The sequence below is a fragment of the Elephas maximus genome, chromosome 14 (genome assembly GCF_024166365.1).
Source record: "Elephas maximus indicus isolate mEleMax1 chromosome 14, mEleMax1 primary haplotype, whole genome shotgun sequence".
NCBI classification, from domain to species: Eukaryota; Metazoa; Chordata; class Mammalia; order Proboscidea; family Elephantidae; genus Elephas; species Elephas maximus.
In genome coordinates this window covers 35,297,384-35,310,637 of record NC_064832.1, presented here as the reverse complement: position 1 = coordinate 35,310,637, position 13,254 = coordinate 35,297,384, and the positions used below count along the sequence as shown (strand labels likewise).

The 13,254-nt window shown below is 41.0% G+C and overlaps 2 protein-coding genes across 3 annotated transcripts in view; one reads left to right on the top strand and one right to left on the bottom strand.

Moving 5' to 3' along the window:
* The window catches only part of NUFIP1 (nuclear FMR1 interacting protein 1), a 47,215-nt gene extending 40,923 nt beyond the window's left edge, over window positions 1-6,292 (bottom strand). Inside the window, exons 1-3 of the mRNA XM_049853132.1 lie at window positions 5,857-6,292; window positions 2,232-2,314; window positions 734-832 (exon numbers count right to left, since the gene is read on the bottom strand). Coding sequence (XP_049709089.1) covers window positions 734-832; window positions 2,232-2,314; window positions 5,857-6,268 — 594 coding nt within the window. The 5' untranslated portion in view covers window positions 6,269-6,292. The remainder of the gene's footprint in view (window positions 1-733; window positions 833-2,231; window positions 2,315-5,856) is intronic.
* Window positions 6,293-6,388: 96 nt separating this feature from the next.
* GPALPP1 (GPALPP motifs containing 1) overlaps window positions 6,389-13,254 on the top strand; it is a 36,873-nt gene continuing 30,007 nt past the window's right edge. For both annotated transcript variants that reach the window (XM_049853099.1, XM_049853098.1), the window contains exons 1-2: window positions 6,389-6,577; window positions 11,087-11,219. In XM_049853099.1, the coding sequence (XP_049709056.1) occupies window positions 6,490-6,577; window positions 11,087-11,219 (221 nt within the window). In that variant the 5' untranslated portion in view covers window positions 6,389-6,489. The remainder of the gene's footprint in view (window positions 6,578-11,086; window positions 11,220-13,254) is intronic.

The window sequence follows — 13,254 nt, the reverse complement described above, 5'->3', positions numbered from 1 at the left end:
CTTAAGTTAATGAAAAACAAAGATCACTCCAAAACAACACTGCATTTAAAAAGGAATAGTATTCTCAAAGTATATAGTGTAGTAATACACATCATTTATCTCTCCACTTAAGTAAGCGATGTGGTAAAATACGAAAGTTTAATTCACTGCCATCCAGTTGATTCTGACTTATGGCGACCCCATGTGTTACACACTAGAACTACTCTATAGAGTTTTCTGAACTATAATCTTCACGGAAACAGATTGCTAGGCCTTTGTCTGTGGTGCTGCTGAGTAGCTCTGAACCTCCAACCTTAGGTTAGTAGTCAAGTGCAAACCCTCTGCATCACCCAGGGACCATCCTTAGGTGGTGGCTGGCCCATGCCAAGTTACAGTGATATCTGGTGAAATGGTCAAGGGCAGTCTTAAAGAGGAAAGAACTTACAAAGGTGCAAAGAGCAACTAGAGGGGAATCCCAGCCCTCTTAAAAAAGCAGGATAGGCACACAAATACAAACAACTGCCAGACCTTTCTTCTTTGCTGCCATCTCACCTATTCCTGAAGCAATGGGTTCCCGACCCTCAAGCTGCAAAGCTCATGGTCACTGTCTCGAATTGTCAAGTCATCGAACATTTGTATGAAAAATACAGTCTTTTATGGAAATAAAAAAAAGCTTAAAATTTCTACCAAACATATAACTAGAAGGCCATCTTCCTAAATAAATTCCAGGACAACCAAGAAAAAGATAACCTACTTTTGTATGTTCAGACATGTGTTTATCATACTTTTCTTGGTTTTTAAAACCACGATCACAGGTGTCACAAAAAAAGTGAAAAACTGGTTCCTTTCTTTTCTGCAAACAAAAACGAAAAGATGTTAATTAGGCTTTTCTTTAATCAATGATAAAACCCTAACTATCCATCTAGTAATGACGTAATTTGATTTTTTCGTACAGCCCTTACATGTGGGAGAAGCTTCTGAATACACTTCTAAGGAAGGGCTGTTTCTGTTTCTTTCTTTTCTTTTCAGCAAACGTGTTAGGGAAAAGCCAGACGTGAGAAAAAATTTTACATGTGAGCAGCTCTAATATAAACTCTGAGTAGGTTTCAAATTGGTGATCTAATGAAGATTTAGTACCACATATATCCAAATGATCTAAAAAGAAATATTCAGGGTAAAAAGAGCACTTTGTCTTTTAGGTAAAATAACTATATCACGCATTTTTTCAAAGCAACAAAAGGGAAGAAATAACCACTTAGGTAAAGATTAGTTATTGTTTGATTCTCCAATTTCCTATCTGTATGCTTTAATATAAAACGAAAAAGATTATTACTATCATAGACTATGTAGGAAATGATCTCCAATTGCTTAATATTGCAATGATGTTAATAAATACATTGCACTGGTATAACGTTTTGTTAATATTAACTACAGAGTTTTCACACCAAAGTGACAGTGCTCCATGAATTCTAAATTAATAGCATCATTTATTCACCTTAAAATTCAAAGATCAGATTTATAAGTTACAACAGAATAAAAGAAGCTTACTTTAAGATTCAGTTTCTAAAGTATGACCAACAGTTTTCATTATTTAAAATAAACAATGAATAACAAAAATAACACAAAAAAATCCTGGCACTCAGAAATAACTTCAGATATTACTTTATGCATAGAGGATGACTATATATAAACTATTTCAAATTTAAAACATTAAATTTAGTTTTACTTGAATTTACAGGAAACTAAAGGAAGTATTTTTTTAAACACAGAACATAATTTCCTAAATGACCTATGTTAAAAAGAAAAATTATGAAAAAACAAAAGGTTTGTGTCATTATAGTTTATTCTTAATTTCATGCTTCCAATTTCATAAAATAAAAAACTTACAGTTCTATCCTCCTTAAATTTCCTCCTTCCTCTCCTAATCTACTAGTAATATTATTGCTTACTTTGTCAAGGTTTAACAATATTTGCCTCATTCTATAATCGTAACTCGTAGTTATTTTTACTCTTGATTGTATAACGAAATGGATTCATGCTTTCTATCAGTCCTTTCTGCACAATTTCTCCCTTTTTTTTCCTCACACAGATTTTGTTTAAAGCTTTTACCTACAGATAAGATCCTATTAGAGCAAAGCTCTGCTGCATCAATAATGGATGCAAAACACTGAGATAGTTATGAGAGAAATGCACGACATGAAAAAGTGACAAAGGGACTAAGGTGTCACATTCAAGAACATCTTAAAAAATACCTTTTTTTTCTGTTTTCTACTGGGAGGGAAGTTGAAATCATTGCCATTTGCATCATATTTTCGTGGAAAAAAGGAATGTTCAACTGAAAAAAACAAAGAGATCTATCAATGTTTGGAACCACACAATCGTTTAAAATTTTATTTGCTAAAAAAGTTACAAATATCTAAAGAAAAGCTCTGCTAAACTAGTCCTTCTAGGAAGAATAGCAGTCCAAATTCAAATAAATTAACAAAAATAAGACAAGTCTACCAAATAAACATTTTTCAAATGAATAAAAACTGATGAGATTACATGCCCCTATTTAGGCATCTGGAGCCCTGGTGGCACACTGGTTAAGAGCTATGGCTGCTAATCAAAAGGTCGGCAGTTCGAATCCACATGCTGCTCCTTGGAAGACCTACAGGGCAGTTCTACTCTGTCCTACAGGCTCGCTATGAGTTGGAATCAACTCGATGGCAACGGGTTTAGGGGGCCCTGGTGGCATAGTGGTCAAAGCAATCAACTGCTAACAGAAAGGTGGACGGTTCGAAACAATCAGCGGCTTTTTTTTTTTTTTAATTTTTATTGGCTTTAAGTGGAAGTTTACAAACCAAGTCAGTCTCTCATACAAAAACTTAAATACACTTTGTTATACGCTCCTAATTGCTCTCCCTCACTAATGAGACAGCACACTCCGTCCCTCCACTCTCTATTTTCGTGTCCATTTTGCCAGCTTCTGACCCCCTCTGCCCTCTCATCTCTTCTCCAGACAGGAGCTGCCCACAGAGTCTCATGTGTCTACTTGATCCAAGAAGCCCACTCTTTATCAGTATCATTTTCTATCCCATAGTCCAGTCCAATCCCTGTCTGAAGAGTTAGCTTTGGGAATGGTTCCTGTCTTGGGCTAACACAAGATCTGGGGACCATGACTTCTGGGGCCTTCTAGTCTCAATCAGACCATTAAGTCTGCCCTTTTTATCAGAATTTGAGGTCTGTATCCCACTGCTGTCCTGCTCCCTCAGGGGTTCTCTGTTGTGTTCCCTGTCAAGGCAGTCATTGGTTGTAGCCGGGCACCACCTAGTTCTTCTGGTCTCAGGCTCCATCAGCAGCTTTTCAGGAGAAAGTTGTGGCAGTCTGCTTCCACAGATTTACAGCCTTGGGAACACTATGGGGTCACTATGAGTCGGAATCAACTCAACAGCAGTGGAATGGATTTAGGTATCTCTAAGTACAGAAATGGATAATCTTACCAAATGAAATTCCTTGCAGTTATTTCAAATATTAAAATGAAATCCCTGATACAGTTATTCCAGCATCAATCTAATATCAAGAAAACACAGCCTTGTAAAACACATCTTCTCTCAAATCCCACTGCCTCTTTCCATTATCACTGCCATCATCCAACTCAGAAACTCTGATCTTTCACCTAGATTACTATTATAACTTCCTAGACTGTCTTCCAGTTCTTAAGCCTTTCCTCTTCAACTGACCCTGTAGACCAACACCACAAAAATAGTCTCCAATCATGTCACTGCCCTGTTCAAAAATCTGCAAATAGCTTCCTTGAGTCCTTCATTGAGATTCCAGTTCATTTTCTCACCCTCCCTTACACATCCCCGCCCCCGCACCCCACCACTACATAATCCGATGCAATCACACTCGTTAGCTGCCTTTGAGTTGTCCCCACCCCTCGTTCACGGCAACCCCGTACACAACAGAACAAAACGCTGTCCAGTCCTACACCACCCCCACAATGGGTTGCAGATTCGGCAGGCCACTGTGATCCATAGGGTTTTCACTGGCTGAGTTTTGAATGTAGATGGCCAGGCCTTTCTTCCTAATCTGTCTTAGTCTGGAAGCTCAGCTGAAACCTGATCGGCATCACAGCAACACACAAACCTCCACTGACAGACAAGTGGTTGCTTGCACTTGAGGTTCATTGGCTGGGCATCAAACCCAGGTCCCCTGCATGGGAGGTAAGACTTCTAGCATGACCACTGGCATCACTGCCATCTCAGTCACACTAGAACACTGCAATCTACAGAGCCCACCTTGTACTGACAACTGTTTGCCTCCGCAGAGAAAGTACATCCTCCAGATCCTACACAGCTCCTAAGACACTTCCTGCAAAAGCTTTCCCCAATTTCCTCTGCACTCTGAAATCATCTTTTACGTGCCTCTGTCACCAGTCAGGAGCCCTGGTGGCACAGTGGTTAACGGCTTGGCTGCTAACCAAAAGGTCGGCAGTTCGAATCCACCAGCCACTCCCTGGAAACCCTATGGGGCAGCTCTATTCCGCCCTATAGGGTCACTGTGCGTCGGAATCAACTCGACAACAATGGGTTTGGTTTGGTATCACCAGTCGCACTGCATTGTGATTTGTATTTATGAAACTTTATCACCTGTCTTTGGACTGTCTTAGTCCCACTCATATCTCCACCATTTGGCATACAGTATGATATCAATTAAGTACACATTTGAATTCCACTTAGCCTAAATTGAACCTCATGCAGAATTAACTAGCACATGGCTTTAAATATCATCTATATGCTGATGATGCCCAAATTTATAGTGCCACACACATCTCCATTGAAAGTACGGACTCATAGCTAACAGTCTACATGTAGCTCTTCTTGGCGCTAACATATTCCAAACTCAACTCCTGGCCTACCCTTCCAAATCTGTTCCATCCATATCCTTCCCCATCTCAGTTCCTTTTTTGTCTGGCAAAATACCTTAAGTCATCCTTGCCTCTTCTTTATCTCACACTCCTCATTTAATCCTTTAGCAAATCATGTTGGCCCTACCTTCCAAATATATCTGCAATCTGACTACTTCTCATTACCTCCAGAGCTCTATCCTGGTCCTATCTCTCGCTTGGGTAATTTTAACGATCTTGCCAATCTCCCTTACACTCAGTTCCTATCACACCAGCCAGATTAATCCTTCTACTACATAAATCAAATCATGTCACTCTTTTCCACAAAACCTATCAATGGCTACCCATCTCACAAGAGTATAAGTCAAAGTTCCATTAATGGTCTACAAGGCCCTTCAAGGTCAGCCCTCTTTCTTCATCTTCTACAATTCTACCACGAATTCTGTTCTTTCTAGTCAGATTGATCTTATCCATTCTGTTTTACAGCATTTGCCCCAAGGCTTCTGCACTTGCCTATATGCCTCCCCCCCCCCCCCCATATATCTGTGGCTCTGATCCCTGAAGTCTTTGCTCAAATGTTGCCTTCCTTATGAGGCCTTCTATGACCAGCCTATTTAAATTCGCTCTACCTATCATTCTTTACTGCTTCACCTCTTTCCAAAAAAAGAACACTTTTCATCTTCTAATACACAACGTAAATATTTTGATTATTGTCTGTCTTCCCACACTAGGGAGCTGTTACGCTCCACAAACAAGGATTTTTGTATGTTCTGTCCACTGCTGTTTCCAGTTACTGGTACATAGTGAGAACTCAATACAAATCTGCTACAGTAAATGAACAAGCGGGAAAAACATACCAGTCGTACACGGTATGGGACACTAATGACCAGACTCCAAGAGTGCAGAGAAGAACCAGATGTAGAGAGAGAAAATGGAGAAATGGGAGAGAGAAGAAAGGGGTGATACCACAAGGAAAAACAGCCTACCAGAAGAGTTGTGGGACTTCTGATGCTTAGGAAAAGTATCATCAGGAGGCTGTCTCCAGTACCACGATGTCGAAGCCTGGTAATTCCAGAAAGGCTGGACGTTGAGTTGAGGCTGAGAATCAAGAGGGGACTGGGCGTCGAAGGGGGGCTGCGCCCCGGGAAGAAGCTGGGCGTCGAAGGGGGGCGGCACCCCGGGGAGCGCCTGGACCTCCCGGGAGGGCTGTGACTCCGAGGAAAGCCCTGATCCGGGTGTAGGATGAGACGACGGAGGTGGCGGCGGCGGCATCATTGCCCAGAGCATCCAGTTGTCCCGCATCGGGGTAGTGTTATTCAGAGGCCCCAACGTGGGAGTCAACTCGGGGGGTGGAATCCATCCCGACGGAGTCACGAAACCGCTCGCGGATTCAGCCATGCGACCCACCAGGTGGAAACTCTTGCAGGCGAATGCGGAACAAGCTTTTAGCGTCACTTCCGTTATCTTGTATTATACGGCACAGCCAACCACAAATCGAAACGTCATTTGTCAGCGCCGGAAAAACTTCCGGCATCGGTGACGGATCGCGGGCTGCCTTTTGGGTGGGTTTCATTCCGCGCGAACAGATTTGTGTGCGTGATTAGCTCCTGCCACCGCGGATGGCGAGAGACCTGATCGGGCCGGCGCTCCCGCCCGGCTTCAACGCCCGCGGGACAGCGGAGGACGAGGAGAGGGACCCGAGCCCGGGTAAGCGGCGGCGTGTCCCCTGCCCGCCAGGCCTGTCCACCACCTCTCTGGCCGGGGCTGGCTCTCTGAGGAGAGGCCTGAGTGGGAGGACGGAGCCGCTGGGAGTGAGCGCAGCCAACTTTCCCTCCCAAGCCCTAGCAGTAGGGAGGTGGTCGTGGGGGCCTCCTCAGAAAGTAGGGTGCGTTGCGCGAGCTTTGGCCTGGTAATCATAACGATGATGTATTTTCATTTAGCGCTTAATATGAGCCGGACGCTGTACTGAACGGTCGACACATGTTCAATAATTTAATACTTTCGGGAACTAGGTAAAAATTATTGTCATTCCCATGTTACAAACAGAGAAACCAAGGATCCAACGGGTGCCCAGATCACACAGCTAGTAAGTGGTGGAGCCCGAATTGGAACAGTGGAGCCTGTGCTCCTAACCTCTGTGCCGTATTTATTGCCTTCTGAGGACGAGACTCTTGGCTTTCCCAGAAGACTCTTGGCTCTCTAGCCCCAACCCCGTTTTCCTAACCTCTCATTTTGTTTTTATGTCACACACGCGTGCGCGCTCAGTGTTCAAGCCAGACCACGTTTCTGTACAGTTCCTCAGTGCTCTAGGCTCCTTCTGCCCTTATTCTCCTGCACTTCGTTACACACCTGACAAATTCCTACTCATCCTTCAAGACCTCCAACTTGGGTGTCATCTTAATGAAGCCTTTCCAAACCCTCCCAAGCATTGTCACACCTTCCTCTTTGCCCATAGGTTTTCCCTACTTAATTCCATCACATATTTAATGCATTGTATTTGAATTATTTGTTAGCATATCTGTCTCCACCACTGCACTGTGGAATTCCAACCTAAACACATAGTAGGCATTTGGTACTTGCCAAAGAAATGCTTCTTAGACTCCTCCAAGTATATCTATGTTTGTTCTAAATAGTAGATTGAGATTGGCACTATAGTTGGAGAAAAGTAAACTGAAAGAGTCATCTTTCTGTTTCTGGATCTAATGTTTGTGCTTTGATTACCCCTAGGCCATGTTTTACCTAGAGGTTTTCCTTCCAGGTCTCATTTCTGTTATAGCCATTGAAATGCCATGCCCTGTCGCATAGTGGTTAAAGAGCTTGGCTGCTAATGGAAAGGTCAGTGGTTCAAAGCCACCAGCCACTTTGCGGGAGAACGATGTGACAGCCTGCTTCTGTAAAGATTACAGCCTTGGATACTCTATGGAGCAGCTCTACTCTGTCCTGTAGGGTTTCTGTGAGTCGGAATCAACTCCAGGGCGATAGATTTTTCTTTTAGCAAGGAAGGTTCCATTCAACTAAGGCTGAAGAAAAATGTAGTTAACCAAGTTTTGTGGCTGGGTTCCTATGTGTATGTTGTTTCTGGTTCACCGTATTTTCTGATTTTAAACGAACCACCATCTCCCAAATAGATACTTCTATTATGACTCACTTTTATCAGTTTACTTTTTTTTATTTTTTTTAATTCTTTAAGCACTTAACACATTGTGCCTGTAGACATATGTGTATCTCCTTCTACCTGAAAGGAGTGTTTACTTCAACTCAGGTCAGTGCCTAGCACATAAAAGCTCTTTGGTAGATATTTGTTGAAAGACTTCCCTGTTTCACCAAGCACAATATCTTGCACAAAGTTGGCCATTTTTAGCACATAATCCTCTATGCTATAATTCCATTCACATTATAACCTCCCAGATGTTTCATCTAAAACAGATCCCTAAAATTCTGCAGATATCATTTTTTTCCACATTATTCTTTTATTCACATTAGTGTATTCTGGGCTTTTAAGAAGTTTATTGGTAACAATATTCTCCATTTTTTTTTTTTTTTTAACTTTTGTGGCTTCTGGTGAAATTGCATTTTTTAAACCTTTTTATGAAGTACAGTAAACATACAAAAAAGTATACATATAAAAAATTTAAAGATTGATAAAATTTCATCAAATGAAGATACCTGTGATACCAGCATCAGGATCAAGAAATAGAACATTAGCAGCCATAGAGGCTCCCCTTGGACCACTATCCGGTTACTGTTTGCCTCTCCACCCACCCCTGCAACCAAAGGGTAACCATTGTCCTGACTTAATAGCAGCACAGATTCGATTTTGTGTGCTTTTGTACTTAAGATGTGAAAACAAAGCTCTTGACTTCCCCCCAAATCTTCTCCCACTCCTAGCCTTCACCATATTAGAGAATGGTGTTACCATCCCTCTGGCTTGCCAATCATGCCAGGAACCTAAGAGTCTTCCTTAGCTCCTCTTTTTGTCTCATCGCTCCCATCCAGATGACTAGCAGGTACTATTTGCTCTTCCTTCAAAATTTGTTGCAAATTTAACCACTTTATATTAGCTTCTAACTCAGCTCCCCTACTCCTGACCCCTATGTCTATTGTCCACAAGCATTTCTTTTTAAAGGTAATTCAGATCATGTCTCTCCCTACTTAAAACCTCCAATGACTGCCTGTTGTAATTAAATAATATCCAAACTGTTCTAGCCTGTTACAGCATTTCTTGAGTGCATAGTGTATGCCAGATACTGTGCTAAATGCATGTCTTAGCTTATGTAATCTTCACAACAACTATATAAGGTTGGAATTATTATCAACCTCATTTTAGAGAGGAAGAAAATAGCACAGGTTAAATAACTTATCCAAATCACACAGCTAATACATGGCTGAGCTGGAATTCAAAGCCAAGGAATCTGACTCCGAAGTGTACATGCTAGCCCCTTTGTACCAGGCACCTTCATCTTCTTTGCTTACTTTGCTTCAGCCACACTGGCATTTTTGTCCCTCAAGCACATCAAGCTTGTTCCCCCATAGGACTTTTACACTGGCCGTTCCTCTCTCTAGGTGCAGTGGTTAAGCCCTTGGCTGCTAACCAAAAGCTCAGCTCTTCAAACCCTCCAGCCACTAGGCAGGAGAAAGATGTAGCAGTCTGCTTCTGTAAAGATTATGCCTTGGAAACCCTATAGGGCAGTCCTCCTCTGTCCTTTAGGGTCGCTATGAGTCAGAATTGACTCGACGGCAGTGGGTTTTGGTTCCTTTCTCTGGAATGTTCTTTCCTCAGACTGTCGCATGGCCACTGTCATCTCATCATGCGCGTCACCATTCAAATGCCATCTTCTCAGAGACTCCTTCCCTGACTGCTGTTTTTAAAGCTACCCTCCCACATATCTACAGTTACCTTATCCCTGTTTTCTGGAATTGATCTTATTTGCTTCTTTTTATGTTTGTTTCTCAAGAAGCGTTTAGTCCATAAATGTTTGTTGGAGGATGGGTGTGAACTGTTTGTTGAATGTTGAGTAGTTTAACAGTTAAGGGTAAAAGCTCAGATACCAAACTATCTCAGCTTCACTATTTAGTGTGTGAAGATGGACAACTTAGTTATCCTTTCTGTGCCTCAGTTTCTTCATCCGTAAAATGCAAATAATAACATCTCCTTAATAAAGTTGGTGTGAGGAGTAAGTAGATTAATGCACCTAAATTTCTTAAAGAGTACATAGCACATAGGAACTCAAAACGTGTTATTTTTCTTATATTTACTATTTTTAAATTTTCATTATTACTATTGAATGAGTGGCATACCTGGGAAAATCGTATATCCAGGTCCCACTCGAGACCAGTTGAATCGGAATCTGGGGAAAGGGCCCAGGGATCCTTTTTTTTTTTTTTAAGAAATATTTTGGAGATCCTGAAAAATATTCAGGCTTAGGAGCTATGGCAAGCTATGGTAATAGACTTGAAGCATCACTTGTCAGGATCAACATAGACAGTCGTGTCTATGTGACACCATCCATCATGCAGTTATTTGTCATTTTGTTGAGATGTAAAGTGAGACTAAGTCACTCTGGGAGGGGGCCCGAGACCCTTACCACTTTCCCGGCATCCCCTTCCTGGTGTGACTCTTTCTCTTCTGTGTCTCTCTGTTGGTGAACAGTAAAACCTAGCATCACTGTAATTTTGTTTCTGCTTGCAGAGTCATCTTGAAAAGAAAATGGTGATGCCAGTAAGGATACTTTTTTAAGTAGTAGTTCTTAGTCAGAAACCAGAATAGATCATTTCGATTCTTGATATATTCAGGTACAGAATAGTACATTTATTATCAGGTTAACTCTTTGACATAAATATGTCTACCATATGCTGTCTATAAAAAAAAAAAAAAAACCATGAGACTTTTGGCAAGTGCACCAACGAATACAAAAATTGTATGTTGTCAGGGAAATTACATGCTGTTGCTAAATTTATAAATTTGAATATTAGCAAAGCTCTTGTGACTATGTCCTAGTTATACTATGTAAGACATGATTTCTGCCTTCCTGGAATAACAATGTAATTGGGAGGCAAAACCACCGTACATAAAACATTAGCAAATGATAGTAAAGTTCATAGCAAATGATAGACAGCCAGTGCTATAAATTGCAGAAAGGGAGTGAGAAGTGCCAGCTAGAGGGTTCATGGGAGCAGTCGTGGTTAGTTATGACGTACGCAATAAATCCTCTTCAGTTGCAGGACCAGCTTTGCCCCCTAATTATAAAAGCAGTAGTTCGGATTCATCAGACAGCGATGAGGACAGTAGTTCTTTGTACGAAGAAGGAAATCAGGAGTCTGAAGAAGATGACACTGGTCCAACTGCAAGGTCAGTCACTTACTTAAATGATAAACCAACCTGCAAACCTAGTGTAAGTTGGCTGCAACAGATAGCCAGTAAAGGAATATCAGATCTGTATTTATAGAGCACAGGAAGATAACTTTTCACGTGGCATCTTATCACGAACTTCACTTTTTACAGAGAAATTTATTCTAGTAATGTATAGCTGTGAAGGTATCTGGAATTTCAGTTAGTTTTTATCTAAAGAATTTTCTTTAAGATATTATCGAAGTGGCTAAACAAACTATAAAATTTCCTTTTAAAAAGAAATTTTTATGTAACATCAGAATTGGAGGAAGACTAATTAACAACCTGCGATATACAGATAATACAACCTTGCTTGCTGAAAACAAAGGGGACTTGAAGCACTTACTAATGAAGATCAAAGCCTACAGCCTTCAGTATGAATTATACCTCAACATGAAGAAAACAAAAATCCTTAGAACTGAACCAATAAGCAATATCATGATAAATGGAGAAAATACATTAAATTGTCAAGAATTTCATTGTACTTGGAGTCACAATCAATGCCCATGGAAGCAACAGTCAAGAAATCAGACAACATATTGCATTAGGCAAATCTGTGTTACTGTAAATTGTGGGTTCGGCCCCCCTGCGGCAAAGTCAATAATGAGACAGGAGGAGGTAAGCAGTAAGAGGGCTTTATTGAATACCGGTATTCAAGAGACAGAGTGGGTTAAATTTCTCTCAAATTCTGTCTACCCTAAAACGTTGATGGGAGGGTTTTATATGGGCAAGATCAGGGTTACCTAATGTTTTGAGCACGTAGTCCACAGATGGTCTTATATGTCACAAAACAACTACAAAAAATTTTTTATTCAACTAAAGGTATGCATATCAGGCATCTGGACTCTAATCAGTATATTTGTAACAGGCTGAAAAACTTACCTAAGAATCTCTCAGCTAGTAGAACTGTTTTGTCAAGTCCACTGTGGCTGAGATAGGGAGCAAGAAAGAGAATTGGAGATTAAAAATGCCAGAAAGCTTTCCTGTCGGTTTGCAGGCTGGAGGCCATTTCTCAAGAGAACAAAAGAAGAAGAGAGACCAAGGCCACAGGAGCTGAGATAGCTCCACACCCCTTTGGAAGAGACCGGTGCAGCTGGTGTAATAAAAAAATGTTTAGTGATTACTTAGAGCATCATTATGGTGTTAGTCACGTCAAGCTCTCAATCACCTATTTTAGATAGAGGAAAACATGTTGTGAGGTATTAGGGTGTTTGTTATGTTTTAAGAGTGGAACAGGCTGCTCAGCTGTATTTTTAACAGATTCCGCACCAGTTTCCAAGGAATAGAAATTAATCACAGCTTATACAGCTATACTAAAAAGAATGAGAAAATACATTCTCTCTAATATTAAAACACTAAAGAAAATGCGTTTTTGCTACTTCATCTGCTGCAGGACACTTTCTTAAAGTGTTAAAAGGCTAGGGGGTCACTTTGAGGACTAAGGTATACCTGACCCAAGCCGTGGTACTTTCAATCACCTCATGCATGTGCAAGCTGCACAATGAGTAAGGAAGACTGAAGAATTGATGCCTTTGAATTATGGTGTTGGAGAAGAATATCGAATATGCCTTGGACTGCCAGAAGAACAAATGGGTATGTCTTGAAGGAAGTACAGCTAGAATGCTCCTTGGAAGCCAGGATGGTGAGACTTTGTCTCACATACTTTGGACATGTTCTCAGGAGGGACCAGTCCCTGGAGAAGGACATTATGCTTGGTAAGGTAGAGAATCAGTGAAAAAGAGGAATATCCTCAATAAGATGGATTGACACAGTGGTGCAACAGTGGGTTCAAACATAGCAACAATTGTGAGGACCAGGCAGTGTTTCATCTTGTTCTACATAAGGTCACTATGAGTTGGAACCGACTGAACAGCACCTAATAACAACATGTTTTTTGGTTAAGTAAATGAAAGATTTTCTTCTAAGACTGAATTTGTTTTTATTTATTTATTTAATTTGTTGTTGTTGAGAATATACACAGCAGAACATACACCAG